The 15,743-nt window shown below is 42.6% G+C and overlaps 1 protein-coding gene across 9 annotated transcripts in view; it reads left to right on the plus strand.

The window, feature by feature from the left end:
- LOC122062707 (WASH complex subunit 5-like) overlaps positions 1-15,743 on the plus strand; it is a 176,154-nt gene that overhangs the window by 66,817 nt on the left and 93,594 nt on the right. For all 9 annotated transcript variants that reach the window (XR_006135067.1, XR_006135066.1, XR_006135065.1 and 6 more), the window contains exons 10-13: positions 723-886; positions 5,063-5,141; positions 5,544-5,651; positions 5,809-5,865. Coding sequence is in view for 6 of the 9 variants with exons in the window: in XM_042626352.1 (XP_042482286.1) it covers positions 723-886; positions 5,063-5,141; positions 5,544-5,651; positions 5,809-5,865 (408 nt within the window). In the remaining 3 variants the exon portion in view is untranslated. The remainder of the gene's footprint in view (positions 1-722; positions 887-5,062; positions 5,142-5,543; positions 5,652-5,808; positions 5,866-15,743) is intronic.

The raw sequence follows: 15,743 nt of genomic DNA on the forward strand, positions 1-15,743 counted from the left end.
CTCTTTTCCCCCCTTGTATATTCTCTCTCCTTTGGTTATTAATTCATTTAACTATCCAAAAAAAAGATGTCTAGGGGTGCTCATGTAGAGATATCTCTACGGGGCATGTGTGGAAAAACCTTTTCCCCCAAAAAATAGAAGTGTAAGAAAGCAGTCAATTATTTTGCACATGTAACTACATGATATATATTACCTTTTAATATTATTCTCATACTAGTGGCAGGGAATGTTATGGTAGTAGGCACAGCCATATTGTGTTAGCATTGGAATCTGTGACCACAGTTGTTGGACATGGGTGCAGCTCCTATTTTGAAGTTTCCAGGCAATATTGATTCAGTATTTCTTAAATTATTTTTTAAAAACTTGAGGGGTACCAGTAGTGAATGTAGAGGAGGGGGTGCTGTATTAGTTTGATCCAGTTCCCAATTTAATGTGTTTCACTTTCATATTTGGTTAATGGAGTTAAAAGCTTAAATTTGAAGCGGCCAAGTAGGTTAGAGTTATGATTGTCTTAAACTTTTCTTGGTTTGGGGATCTAATGTGCTCTCTGTCTTCTAATTTGAATTTCATTTACAAAGCGTGTGTTTTTCTGTCAAGGTATCAGCCAGCCTTTTGGCCGTTGTCTTCCTTTTTTTTTTCCCCCCATATCCTTTGGTTGTTACTGTGGTTTTCTTTATCAAAACATTTCTTGTGGTGAAGGTTCATACTATTAACAATAACAGGTTACTGATGCTGTCTATGCTTGGGGATTTGTTCAAAGTTTTGGCAATGAGTTGTGGAAGAAAATTGAACAAGATTCCTCAGTTGTGCTGAATTTGCATTCTTTCTTCCTGAAGTTTCAATCAATGCTTGATGCACCACTACTACGGATATCACAGAACCACAGGTTTTCTGGTCGAGACATTCTATACTTTGACCATTATTAGTTATTTAGATATTGTCATGTGTGGGTTTTCTCTCTTTCGTATTTTGGGGGGTGTGTTGAGTGCATAATAGATTGCAGCAAAATGCTCAAAGATTGTTGTAGTTGTAAACTAGGATAGTAAGAACTATTTAAATTTTCATGCCAATATTTCTCAACATTAAAGTTTTTCCATAATAATTCTGTCTCATGGCCTAGGTAGTCCGCTTCTTTTGTTGAATCTTTTTCATGGCTCGGTAGATAATTTGATAATTCCAGTAGCTCAACAAGATGTCCAAATAGGAACAACCATGCCCAGACCATTGAACTATTCATACCAAAAGGGTTAGATCCATTGATAATCTCTTCACCATCCAAAGCAAGGTTAGCTTTCGATCCTGGCAGAAATCGAAACATCCAGGGAATTTATTTTTTGGGTAGGTTTCGATCTTGAGATTTTGTGTGTGTGTGTGTGTGTGTGTGTGTGCTGCCTTTTACACCTATTCCATGAATTAGTTTCACAAAAAAACACCCAAAATGGTACTTGTGGTGGACCCTAGTTTGCTAGTATACCATGAAGCATCTGTACACTAGTCCTAATTATAAATATTGAGTAAATATAAATTAGGTATTGGAAATGTAAATACGCAATTAAAACAATGAAAACATACATTAGGTTAAGGAAATCAAGTATACAACACCCACCACTCAATACCACATGGGGTTTCTTGGCGGGTCTTGTCCATGAGCTGCATATGACTGAAAATTTCGATGATGCTCATCCAAATGCAGCATTTTGTATCCCATGGATTATTTTGTGCACAGTTTAAATAGTCCCTGATTTCCCACCTGTAAGACTCATCATCAATATACCACCGGTGGTATCCCAACCTAGGGAATGGCATTCAATCTAACATATAAAATATTGAAACAAAACTATTATGTCTATGTACGAATTCTTCTAAAAATTAGATTTGGGGAAAAACCCATTACCTTCAAGCTCCAACCACACAAATCCAAGTTGTTGAAGAGTTGAATGAGTAGAAGAATACAAAAAAGTGGGAAGTTGGTAAAAAATTGTAATTTTTTGTCAATATCCTAAGGAGCAGTGTTGAAAGCTACGAATTAAGGAGGTTTTGGTTGGGACTTGTGAATATATATATATATATACTTGTAATTGAACTACTAAGGGTTTTTCGAATTGTTTGTTGACATGGACAATGTTAGGGAAAACCTTGGTTGTTCAATTACAAGTATACCCCTAATAAGTAAAGATCTACAGTAAACAATAAGAAACTGACGACATATATACACACACATAGACAACAAGAAATAACACTAACAATGGGTAATGCAGTAATGCTCAATTGTACCCCCATGCTAGACCTTATGCGCAAGAGGCCCCAACTTTGGAAGGGCAAGTTGCTTTCTTATGCGGGCTGTCTTGAATTGATTAGATCTGTTCTCCAGTCCTCCTATGGTCCAACCTTTTTGGCATACCCAAGCAGTTATTATGAAGCTTGAAGCCCTTATGTGCTCCTTTCTCTGGAAGGTACCTGACTGCTATAGATACCTCCACCTGACCTCTTGGGCTTCTGTTTGTCTCCCTAAAGCTGAGCGAGATTTGGGTCTCAGGCGTATCAAAGATGTTGACTTGGCGGGTATCCTCAAGTTAATTTGGAACTTTGCAGTAAAGAAAAAGAGCACTTAGGTTGACTGAGTTTACTCTAGGCATCTTCGAAAACACACCATTTGGACAACTCCTCTCATCCCAAATGATTCTTGGGTTTGGAGAAAGTTCTTGAAGCTTAGTCCTCTTGCCTTTGGACCTTGGAGCAATATCCTCTGTGCTTAGTAACAATGCTTCTACTAGACTATGGTTGGATTCTTGGCACTGTCACAACATCCTCCTTCACTTGGTTGGGGACAGAGCCATCTATAGCATGGGATCAGACAAGCTAGCCTTGATCTTTGACATCATCTAGGACGGTGTATGGGCCCCTCCCATCTCCTCCCCTCCCCTTTTGGATCCATCTTGGCCGGCTGGGCCACCCTCTCGAGTATTCCCAGAAGGCTTGTTGACTTGGTGATTTGGTTACTTGGTCTGCCTCTCTCTTTGGAAACTTCAATTCTAAGTCAGCTTGGGATCTTCTTAGAGCTCGAGGTCCGGTTGCTCTTTGGCGCAATTTGGTTTGGTTCAAATCCCATACTCCTACATCACAGCTTCACAACTTGTGGGCTCTCTCCAACTACCTTCCCACACAGTCCTTCCTTATTCAGAGGCATATCCCGATCCCTTCTTGTTGCTTTTGCTGGAATGCAACTGAAGACATATACCACCTTTTCCTTAGATGCCCTTTCTCCTCAAAGATTTGGAATTGGCTGCTTGCTTGCTTGATGTTGGCCCTATAGAAGAAGAGTCTTGCCTTTTCAGCGTGAGTGGACTTGGGTGGACATGACCTTTGGAGGTTCCAACGTTCGTGACCGAGTGGGTGAACTTGCTTTTTGGTGATGCTATTCATCTTATTTGGTTGGAGCACAACCTCAGAAAATGGTCCCCCAACTCTTGTTATTTTCAACAGATTTGGGACTCCCATCATTTTTTATGCTGCTATTCATCACATTTGGCTGGAATGGTATTGAAGACACTAATCGTCTTCTTTTCTCCTTTCCCTTCTGCTTAACCGTTTGGAAAATAGTGCTTAAAGCCATCTGGCCCTCCCATAGAAGAATCCTTCCCTTGAGTAGAGAATGGATAAGGGTTGACATGACTTTTGGTGGATCCTCTTTTTGTGATACGGTCGCTTGCCTTTTGTGCACCATCAGCCACCTTTAGATGAAGCTAAATATCCGTAGATGGACTTCCAGCTCTCGCTCTTTTGATAAGATTTGGAATGCCATCTATTTTGATGTGACCTCCAAGCTTGGCTGTCTTCGTCCCCACATTGTGCATGACACCCCAAGGAATAGGCTTATTGTTGTCTTGTGGGGTCTCCTTCTCTCTATCATCTCTCCTCCCTTTGATGTTTTGTTGCGCCCCCGTCCCTTTGCCTTGGCTTTCTTTGGTTGCCCTTGATGTTTAGGCTTCCCCTTTTGAAGGCTGTAGCCTTGGTTTTACCTCCAATCCTCCCTTATACACTCTTATCCTCCTTGGTAATGAATTTATATATTCATTGAAATAAAAAATGTTTTGGTAAAATGTTCATCCAAAAGGGGTGTGCTTGGTCCAACGGTACGAATGTTGCAACCTGGTGGTCAACCGTTCGAAACAATCTCTTGTCATTCTCAGGGTAAAGCTGCATGTACTACCCCCCCCCCCTGACCTTGCACATGTGGGAAACTAGTGCACCAGTACTCCTTTTTTTGTTCATCCCAAGGAATTTGTTTTGGTAAAATAGGGTGTAATCTCAAACATTATTGCAACTTCTTGTTTTTTTGTCCCTTGGGATAAGAGAAAAAACATGTGGCAAAAAGGCTGGCTCTAATTTGGCAGCCTATTTGTCCATGAAGTTACACGAGTTATTTTTGAGTTAGAGATGAGGATGTTGTTTGGCTTGATGAGTTGTAAAGAAATATTACCTTTATTGATGGAAATATTTCCAGAGTCTAATTTATAGGTCACTTTAGTCATACTGTGGTACTCTAGAGTTACAGAGTTTTTCCTTTTCTTGATTTCGATTAAGTCATTATTTGTATACTTTGGGTTGAGGATTTATTGAGATGAAGCATGTTGACCATGGGACCTGCTATTAATAAATCATCTAAAAAAAGGCTTTGAAAGTATGTGAATAGTTTATGAGGTGATTTTGTTTGTCATATGTTTTTTTGCATTACATGAGCTAAAACGTACCTTATTCCTCATCTCACTTCATTTACTTATCTGAATGACAGACTCTAAAGCTCTGAAATTTGTGTCTCCAACCAAACGAATTTTACCATTTGTTTGCTGTTGGAAAATGCCCTTATTTTCTTACTTTTGGTGCTACTCTATTTCCTGATGCACTTTGGCTAATACAACAACAACTTAGCCTTTTCCCAACTACACCTTGGCTAATACCATCTGTTTTTGTTTAAAATGCTTCATGAGATGTTGGCATCATTTTTTTTTTTCTGTGACTTAAAAAGAATATGTTTCTGATGTTTTCATTTTAATGTTTACAGTCCAGATCTTCCATCTGTCTCTGCTTACTATTCCTCTGAGTATTTGACTCATATATGTGCAGTACTGGAGATTATACCCGTGAGTTTCCTTGAAGTCCTTTTAATTTGAGGCACTAACAAAAATTCTCATTCGTGACAGTCTGTCTTATATCTTATATGAGAGTTATATTGCCTTTTTTTTTATGAGTTACACATCTGTGAAAACATGCTTGCTTGGTTGTCCATGAGAAATAATTCAGAATTGGATAGAAGTGTTTATGCTTATGCTAATTTTGAATCTTGATTAAATATTGTTGCTGCGCAAGTCTACTGTACCCCTCTTGTACAACAACAAACAAAACAACATCCTTGATGATGTAGCATCCACTTTTCATTCTCCACTTTTTGATGATGTAGCATCCACTGTATCCCTCTTATACTTGTATTGAAAGTCAGTTGTGCAGCATATTGTAATCAAGTTTTGTCCTTTTACCTAATGTAGGTTATGCTGTTTAGAACACTTGATGATGTAGCATCCACTTTTCAAGCTCTACAACCATTTCACCTGTTGAACCGTATAGAGAAGGATAAACTTAAAGACTTTATGCGGGTAAGCACTATCTCATTCGCCTTGTTTGCCATCAGTATTAAATTCTTCTTGTGATTAGATGCTTGTTTTGGGCGTCAATCCTTCTTGCCACCCTTAATTTTCCTCTTATTTCACTATTTTTCCCTGGGAAGGCTCATTTGAATTCCTCGTGATGTAGCCGGATCAGCAATTTCATTTAACGAAGGCATTTGGTCAAATATCTACTTTCTCACAGGTATGCTTATTTATGACTTGGATAATTGAAAATTTTATAAATGGGTGATACTCGGGGTAAGGCTGCGTAGTTCTTGCCTCCCCCCCCCCCCCCCGGGCACCTTGCACATGCAGGAGCGTTGTGCACTGTGTACATTCTTTTTATTTTACAAGTTTAGTAACTATTATGAGAGGCTGATGTAAGAAAATGGGTCTGACAAGGGAGAAATGCTTTTAATGTTGCCTACCTTGGTGAACTTTGTCGTTTCCTTTGTACAATTGACAATGTTATCTTAATTATCTACTTGTGGGAAGCTGCAGAAACAGTTTTCTCTAGCTCTTTTTGTAAAACGGAGGAGATCTTGGTCTAGCATAAGATCTCTTGTGATCACACTTGGTTGGGTTTAGGTCATGTTTTGTCGATATTGAACCTGATCCATTAATTACTGGTCTGCACTAACCTGCCCCAGGTGTGGCCAATAATTTAACCAAGACTCTTCTTCTTAATTAGGAGAGCCACACAACGGGAAAGGTCAAAAACTCGTTTCGTTTTGCCATTTCTGGCAACCCAAAACTACCGATGCTGAAATTTGGGCGAAATCTCACAGAAATTATGCATTTTTTTTTGGTTTTGAATAGAAGTTTCGGTGGGAAAATGACCATAGTATGCTCCAATACTTGAGGGAAACCTTGTTTTAGGCTAATAAACATATGTAAACCTTCATATTGCAAAAAAAGAGACACATAGTGGTCTTTTGGATTTGCACCCTTGGTTGGCAGTAAACATGGACTATAGATTTCCTCCATGGTGACTTTGGAGAGGAAGTATATATGCAAGCTCCACTTGGTTTCCAGTTCCCTGCAGCTGAAATGAAAGTGTGTCTCCCCAAAAAGGCACTGTATGGTCTCAAATAATCTCTGAAGGCCTGGTTTGAGAGATTTAGACAAGCTATTCTAAAGATTGGGTACTCTCAAAGTCAAGTTTATCACACTGTATTTACTTGATGAGGTAATGGTATCATCACAACCCTTATTGTTTATATTGATGACGTTGTGGTGATTGGAGATGATAGGGCTGAGATAGCTAGATTTAAGACTTACTTGGCCCAACAATTTGAGATTGAAGGTCTAGGACACTTGAAGTATTTCTTGGGGATTGGAGTATCAAGATCTAAAATTGCAATCAATATATGTCAACGGAAGTTTGTTCTAGACTTGTTGAAAGAAACAAGGATATTGGGCTACAAACCGGCAAACTCTCCTTTTGCGTAGAACCACAAGCTTGGAGAAGACAGTGGCCCTTCTCTTGTTGATGCAGGCAAATATCAGAGGCTGATAAAGAAGCTAATCTCTCTCTCCTTGACTTGCCTAGTTATCACACCTATGTAGTTGAGGTAGTGAGTCAGATTATACATGCCTTAAGAGTGGACATTTGGATTTTGTGTGCTGTATACTCATGTACTTGAAGTCCTCCTTAGGGAAAGGACTATTATATGCTAGGCACGACCATATGAGGATAGAGGGCTACATTGATGCGGATTAGGCTTGGTTCAGTTTCTAACAGACGTCTACATCAGGGTATTGTAAATTTTTGGGAGGTAACCTAGTCGCATGTAGAAGTGAAAAACAACCTGTAGTGACTCAATCTAGTGTAGAGGCAAAGTTTAGGGCTATAGCTCATGGAGTGTGTGAATTGCTATGGTTGAGAAGATTGGTCCTAGAATTGGGATTCGATACTCAGGCACCTATGAGACTTTTTGGTAACAACAAGGCTGCTGTAAGTATAGAACACAATCCTATACAACATGACAGGACAAAGAACATTGAGGTTGACCAAAATTTCATCAAGGAGAAGATTGACTCTGTCTACATTTGTACTCCTTTTGTGAAGACAAGTGATCAATTGGCTTTACATCTTCACCAAGGGGATCATCCCTTATTAGTTTGGTGCTTTTTCATGCAAGCTGGGAATGTATGGCATTTATTCTCCAGCATAAGGGCCGAGGGGGAGTGTCAAGAGTTTATGTAATGAGGGTAGTTTGGGCACTAGTTTAGTATTTTGTTGTCTTATGGTGTAATTTTCCCTTTTTTACCTTTTACTTACCTTCTTAGGGAGTTGTATGTAATTCTTCTTCTTGTTAGTCAATCAAATAGGGGGAGAGGAATCTTTTCTCTCCCACATTCTGTTGTCATCTCTCTCTCTATTATTCTCTTATAAGGAAGAGAAGAAACAGGAGGAAAAGAGGGGGAAAACTGGGAACCTTTAGGGAGGGATAGAGAAGTTGATGAGAGGGAGAAGGAGAGAGAGAGAAAAATGGTGGCAAAGATTAATTCATTAACCATAATTGTGGTGAGGGTTGTTGCAGACCTGTATATTAAAAATAAAAATCAAGCGGAAATCTTCTATCTCTAGGACTCTTTGATAGCTAATTTAGTTTTCTAATAACTAGCCACTCAATTTCTTGCTATAGAACCCACTAAATTTTTAATGCACCCATTAAGACCTCTACTTTTTGGCTTTATTTTAGCCCTTTAAAACAATTAAGACTAAAAGATAAGGCCTAACCCAAATTAATACTAAAACCTGGTGGATATTGAATAATAAGCCATGGTCGGCTTCCTCCTCCCTCCCCCTTGTTAGCCATATCTTGATTCCCACATATGCCTAGCCCTCTTTCGGTGGCAGTCTCTACCGTTGACAACCCCCTCCATCCCTCCCTAGCTCCCCTGCCCCTCTGAATCCTTCGGCTTGCACTCTTGGTTCTCCCTCCCAATCCTTCGCTCCCTCCTTCCCCATCCCTCCTCTTCATCCTGCTCCTCCCTCCCTCCCTTTGCCTTCCCCTGCCCTTCCTCCCTCTTCCCATAAACTTTGGTCCTTTGTAGCTTGACCCTCTCCTCTCCCTCGTGTCGATGGCCACTCCCTGTTTTTTATGCCCCCCTCTGTCATCAATGACAAAAGGTGGGTCGCTTCCGTCTGGGCTCCTGGAACCTGAACTCCCTAAATGGAAACACTGCATAGTGGGGCAGTTCCTTCGCTCCCACCCGCCTTCAACATCGTCAAGCTCTCGCTCACCAGACAATGTCGTCCCTCGGATCTGATGTCCTCGTACCTCCTGGATAATGGTATCTTCCTCTTTAACTTCAGCCTTGAAGCTGACAAGATCACGACGCTTGAAGGAGGGCCCTGGAGAGTTGGTAACAAGCCCATTATCCTTCGGCAATGGGACCAGTTCTCCTCCCTCAACAAATTAGACTTCCACTCCATCCCTATCTGGGTTTTCCTCCCAAACCTCCCTCTTCATTATTGGTGCAAACAAGGGCTTAGTGTGGTTGCCTCAGCCATTGGGAAGCCTCTCTTCTCTGATCACAGAATAAAATTGATGGACATATTGGCTTTTGCGCGCATCTTTGGCAAGGTTACTGCCGATGAAATCCCTCCTATCTCTATCACAATCATGGAAGAAGATGGGTTCTCTTTCAATCAGGACATCATCTACGATTGGCCTTCCCCACAATGCCCCGTCTTTAAATCATTTTGGCACCATACCAGAGTCTGTTCTTTGTCAACTCTCGAGAAGGCCAATGAAATCACTGCTGGAACTGATCCCATCCCCAATGCTGAGGTCTCCTCAAATCTGGGCCCAAATATTCGTCGTCGCCGCCCTCGATGATAAAGTGGAAGCCTCATCTCCATCCCCGACACTTCTACTGTCTCTGTCTCTACTGCAAAAGTTGGTTCTTTTGGACCAAAGGTTTTCCTTGCTATTTCCCGATGGACCTAACAGATCTCCATTTTGGAGGCTCTACTCACGTCTAACGATGAAACTGCTTCCCTCTTTGTCGATGACTTTGCCTCCATGTCGGAGGGATCCTCTATTGACATTACTGCCACTTTGTCTTCTCGAGCCCAGTCCACCCTTTTGTCCTCTGCTTCTAGAAACCCTCCCCCCTCCCCTTCCTACGAACATCCTTCTGTCCCTTCTTTGCTCCCTTCTGAGATAAACTCCACGCCTCCCATCACCGCTATTGCCTCCACTTTCGCTTCCTCCCCTCACGCAAATTTGACACCCCTCCTCGTATCACTGACTTAACCTCTTCCATCTCTATCCTTTCTTCTATGTCTCTGCTTTGGACAAACCATCTGCCCTTAAACCCAAACCAACCCAACTTCACTCTAAACTATGCCTCTACTGACCAAATTCCATCTCAGATTGACTCCCTGCCTAACTTGATCACTAGACTACCCATACCCACAGACCCTCCTAATCGCACTCACTCGTTCACTAGCCAGACCCACCTGGACCCGTTGAGAGCTCCTCTCTCGCCCAATGGCCTTTATCGGGACCCTTCCCACCTTCTAGCCTCGCGAGCTCCTCTCGCCCCTGCTACTGAAGATCCTGCTCTAACAGAGCTGACCTGTTGTTGATCGAGCCGTTTTTCACCCTCGGCACCGCACTTCTACATACCATCACTGTTTTGTCTCTTTCAGGTACTCTAATCTCTTCGTCAGCAATCTCCTTTGATGCTCTTTCGGTCTCTACACCAATAAACATAATCAAAATTATCTCGGTCTCTCCGCCAACAACCATAATTGTCCCTGCTTCCCCAACGATGCTGCCTACTCCTGCTTTTCCGCCTGCCCCTGCAATGTTGACTGCTCCCTCCCTTATAGAGCCTGGTTTGTCACGTATGGTCACCACGACCTACTCCTTAGCTTCGCTCACCACTCTTGTTGTGCCTGTTGCTCCTGTTGCATCGAAGTCTCGCCCCGCCAAGCCTGCTACTTTGTCAAAGAAATTTCCTTCCAGAAGCTCAAGAGCTCCACAGCCCTCAGGCCATGTCTTCCAAGGTGTCGACGTCCTGTATGAACCAGCCATCTCCCATCAAGGAGTACACTCGACGTGGGAAGCACTCTTCTGTTACTGGCCATAAAAAACTTTCTCCCATCTGCTGTGAACTCTTGTTCGCATCCTCCGGATATTTTGGAATGTCCAGGGGCTCAATTCCCTAGCCAAACAAGCTGCCATTCGCTCCCATATCCTCCTCCCAAGCCATCCTTTGCTGTTTTCTAGAAACCAGGGTCTTGGAACCCAATGTCGATTGCATTGCCTTTTCCATTGCCCCATCTTGGTCTTTCTTAGCCAACTATGACCACTGCTAAAATGGGCGTATCTAGATCATGTGGAACCCCCACAAAATCCGGGTCACCTCTTTGGCCTCCTCCTCCCAAGTTGTCCTCCTCCCCTCCTCCCCTTCTTTGATCCATCTAGTGCTAATTCCTGTTTCTTATCCATCATTTATGCCTTAAACCGTGCCCATGATAGGATTTCTCTTTGGCCTGACCTTCGTGCTCACTCTACCTTCATAGGGTCCTCTCCTTGGAGCCTTGTGGGTGATTTGAATGTTGTTAGATCTAGGAATGAAAAGCATGGGGGTGAGCCCATCGATCTCTTTTCTGTTGAGGCATTCAATGATTGCCTCGAGGACATCAGCATGCACGACCTTCGTTGGTTTGGTGCAAAGCTCTCTTGGCACAACCGTAGTTCTGGCCCCGACAGGATTGCTTGTAAACTTGATAGAGCCCTCATCAATGAAGCTTGGTTGGTAGCCTTTCCTTCCTCCTATGCCCACTTTGCCTCCCTGGGCATCACTGACCATTCTCCCATCATCCTCCATGTTAGCCCCCTAATCTCCTTTGGCCCTAAACCCTTTAAATTCTTTGACATGTGAGCCCTACACTAGGACTTTTCCCCAATTGTCCGTTATGCTTGGAACATTCCTGTTCATGCCTTCTCTTCCCCTCTCATGCCTTCGCCAGGAAACTAAAAAATGTCAAGCCTGCCCTTAAACTCTGGAACTCGTCTTGCTTCAGCAATATCTCTTCCAGAGTCTCTTCCTGCAAGGACAAGGTGGGTATCATCCAATCCAGCCTCCAATTGGACATTCACAACCAGCTCCTAGCTGAACGAATTTTTTCCATTGTTCCCTGAAAGCTCGTGTGAATGCTAATACCATTCCCCTCCTCACTTCTAGAGATGGCTCCAAGCTTCATAATCCTGAGGACATCAAATTTGAAGCTGCTTCTTTATTCTCTGAGCTATTTAACCCTCCCTCCCTTCTACCTCCTTTCCCATCCCTGCTGGTCTGATCAACCATCCCTGACCATCTCCAGCCCTTCCTCCGCTCCATCCCTACGGATGATGAAATCATCAGTGTTGTCCTCTCCCACAAAGCAAATAAAGCTTCGGGTCCGGATGGTTTTAGCATGGGTATTTTTCTCTTCCTGCTGGTATATCATCAGAGATGACCTCATCAAAGACTTCCGAAGCTTCTTTTTCTACCCCAACCAAATCTCCGGAGTTAATCACACCTTCCTCTGTCTCGTCCCCAAGTCTGAAGAAGCTTCCTCCATGCCTGACTTCAGACCCATCTCCCTGTGCAATCTTCTATATGAGTTCATCGCCAAAATCCTTGCCAACCGTATCCAGGTCATTGACTCTTTGTTTAGCCCTAACCAATCTGCCTTCATTGTTGGAAGAAGCATTGCTTATAACATCATCCTGTGCCATGAAATCGGCTGCGGTTTTGATCGTAAATCTCACTTCTCGGCTGTGCTCCTCAAAACTGACATTTACAAAGCTTTTGACTCTCTCAGCGGGGATTTCCTCTCCTCCGTCTTAGTCCAGATGTCCTTACCCCTTCTTTTGTGCATTAGATTTATGCTTGTATCTCCACCCCCTCTTTCTCTGTTCTTTTCAAAGGCAGCCATACGGGGCTACTTCTCTTCTTTTGTGGGCATTCGCCAGGGGTGTCCCCTCTCTCCCTTCCTCTTCTCCCTTGGCCTTGAATTTCTCTCAAGATCTATCCAATCCACCACTGATCTCCACCTCATCTCCCCTATCCCCAAATGCAAAGTCCTCTCTCTCACCCACCTTGTTTTTGCTGATGATCTCATGATCTTCTCCAAAGTGGACCCCCAATCCATCTCCTCAATCATGTCCTCCATCTCTTTTAAAGTCTCTTGGGTCTCGAGATCAATCTTCTCAAATCTCGCCTTTTCACTGTAGGTGTCTCGGATGCCTACCAAGCCCAGTTCCTTTCTCTTTTAGGCTTCTCTCTTGGTGCTCTCCCTGTCAAATACCTGGGTCTCCCTCTCATTCCTTCCATTCTTTCGGCCCACCATTACACTCCTATGCTTGATCTAATGAGAAAAGGCTTTAGCTCTGGAAAAACAAACTCCTCTCCTGTGCGGGGCGCCTTAAGCTTGCCATATCTGTCCTCTAGTCCATTTGCCTTTATTGGTCTGCTCTACCATCAAAGCTATCGAATCCCTCACCTGCTCCGTCCTTTGGAAAGGCATCAATTCATCCAAATTACTCCATCCGATCAGTTGGGCCTCCCTTTGTCTCCCTAAATCTTAAGGAGGGCTGGGATTAAGGCGTATCAAGGAAGTCAATTCTGTAGGCATCCTCAAGCTCATCTGGAAGATTGCTTCCAAGCAAAATTCCATTTGGGTCTCTTGGGTCTACTCTTAACTCCTCAAGAATGACTCCCTCTAGACTGCTTCTCTCAGTCCTAATGCCTCTTGGTTCTGGCATAACATCCTAAAATTGAGATTGATTGCTCTTGGAGCCATCTCCACTTCTATTGGAAATGGCTCTTCTCTCTCCCTTTGGCTTGATCCGTGGCACCCCTCTGGCATTCTATTCTCTACCATCAGCCCTAGAGTCATTTACTCTTCTGGCTTGGCCAGGAGTGCTCCTCTCTCCTCCATTATCACCTTTGATGGTTGGTGCCCTCCCCCTGGCCATAGGGGAAGAGAGGACAACTCACTTGGTCCCCTTCTCCCTCGGGCTCCTTAACCTCTTACTCGGCTTAGGATTTTTTTCCGTTCTAAAGGCCCTCTTGTCCTTTGGCACAAAAACATTTGGTTTAAAGGCCATATTCCTGACCACAGCTTCACGGCTTGGTGCGCCATCCTCAATTGCCTCCTGAATCAGTTCCTCCTCATCCACCGTCACATCCTTGTCCCCCTCCTGTTGTCTTTGCTGGAATGGGACAGACGATGTTGATCATCTCTTCTTCTCTTTCTCTTCTCTATTATCATTTGGAAGCGAGTTCTTAAGCACTACTGGCCTGTTTGGAGGCTCTACCATTTGCGACATTGCTGGAAAGATTGCATTCTCTACCACTATTTATCACATCTGGATGGAGCGCAACCTTCGTAGATGGACGTCCAAATACCGGTCCTTTAATTTGATATAGAAGGCCATCTACTTTGACATCCCTCCGGCACCGTACGGTTAGAGATTCCCTAAGGAACAAGCTCAATGTTGTCTCCTGGGGCCTCACTCCTCTATCCTTCCCCCTGTTGTGATGGATTGAGTCTTTGTAGTGGGTTCCCCCCCCCTCTTGCCTGCCCCCTCTTGTAAGGGTTGCTCCCCCTCCCCCTTTTTAGTTGGCTTTTGCCTCCCCCCTCTTTCCCCCCCTTGTATATTCTTCCCTCGTAATTTATTTCTTATTCATCCAAAATAATAATAATTACTAAAACTTGGCCTGGATTTAAACCTCTGCTTACATGCTTACTCACCTACCAATTTTGTAGTGTAAACAGGTAAGGGCCCATGATTAGGCCCACTATTGAGGTGTTTCTGATGAATGCTACTTACCTTCCAATTTTATAGTGTAAACAGAGTAGGCCCTGGGAGTTTGGGCATACCCAATTTGGATCAATTGCTAACCACAAGGGCCAGGGGCAAGGTGGGTCATGAATTTGAGTGTTTCACCTGCCTATTTGGGTGGGGGTGGTGGTTTAATCACTTGGACTATGTTATATGTTGATTACTCCCAGATTTAATGAGACAGTAGTAGCTATACATCCCTCCCCCCAGGAAGCAGAGAAATTTAATTACGAATCTCATATTAAAACAGGGTAATTAGGATAATCTGATACATAAAGAAATGGTCAAATCTCTCTCTCTCTCTCTCTCTCTCTCTCTCTGGGGTAGACTCACACAAACACACACACTTACTGAATATGGTTGTTTGCTAATATGGTTGTGTGACAGTTACGATATCTTGTGACTTGTGCTTTTATTTTTTTGCATCGCTGTTTGAGATTTAAAATGTAACCGCAAGCGTATGGATCAGTGTAGCTACGGGTCGAACACAGGGAGAGCAACCACTTTATTTTTTTACTTCTTTTAATAATGCGAAAGTGAACCGATTAATGGTTGTGATCTAATTCTAATTACCGTCCTAAACATATGTATCTAAAATAACGTCCTAACCATTCGTCATCTAAGAATTTAAAGACGCAAGCCGCGCAATTAAAATTAAATAAATAAATAACTGAAAATAAACAACCCATGCAATTTAAAAAAAATAATAAAGGAAAAAATGCTGAAATAAAAATAAAGTAAAAGAAAGGGGATAAAGCTAGAGAGAGATTCACAAGTAGGTTTCTTTACTTAGCCCCGAGGGATACATCATAATATGAGCTTCCCTACTTGACCAGAGAGTCACTCTTACAAGGGTTACTCTACTTGGCTTTAGGGGGAGAAAATTAAAATAAAAGCAATAAATTGATGGTTCTATGGCTAGGAGGTGCAAAGCCAACACATACACTAGCCATGAAACTTGGGGGAAAGGGATAGCAATAATGTAACGACTGAAATTAAAATCCTAAATTAAGAAAGTGGGTAGTTAGAAGAGGGAATGAGAGGGGGGAGAAAAGACTATTGAGGGAGCCTACTTACTTGAACTTCAACCCTTGAACTGAAAACTTGTTCGATTTGAGATACTACTAATACTAAAAACCAGATCTGGAATAAACCAAATCTGAAATATCTAGCACTAGAGAAAACAAATCTAAAGAAAAAAATGGAACTTGAAAGACAT

Source organism: Macadamia integrifolia, unplaced genomic scaffold (assembly GCF_013358625.1).
Source record: "Macadamia integrifolia cultivar HAES 741 unplaced genomic scaffold, SCU_Mint_v3 scaffold1091, whole genome shotgun sequence".
Taxonomy (NCBI): Eukaryota; Viridiplantae; Streptophyta; class Magnoliopsida; order Proteales; family Proteaceae; genus Macadamia; species Macadamia integrifolia.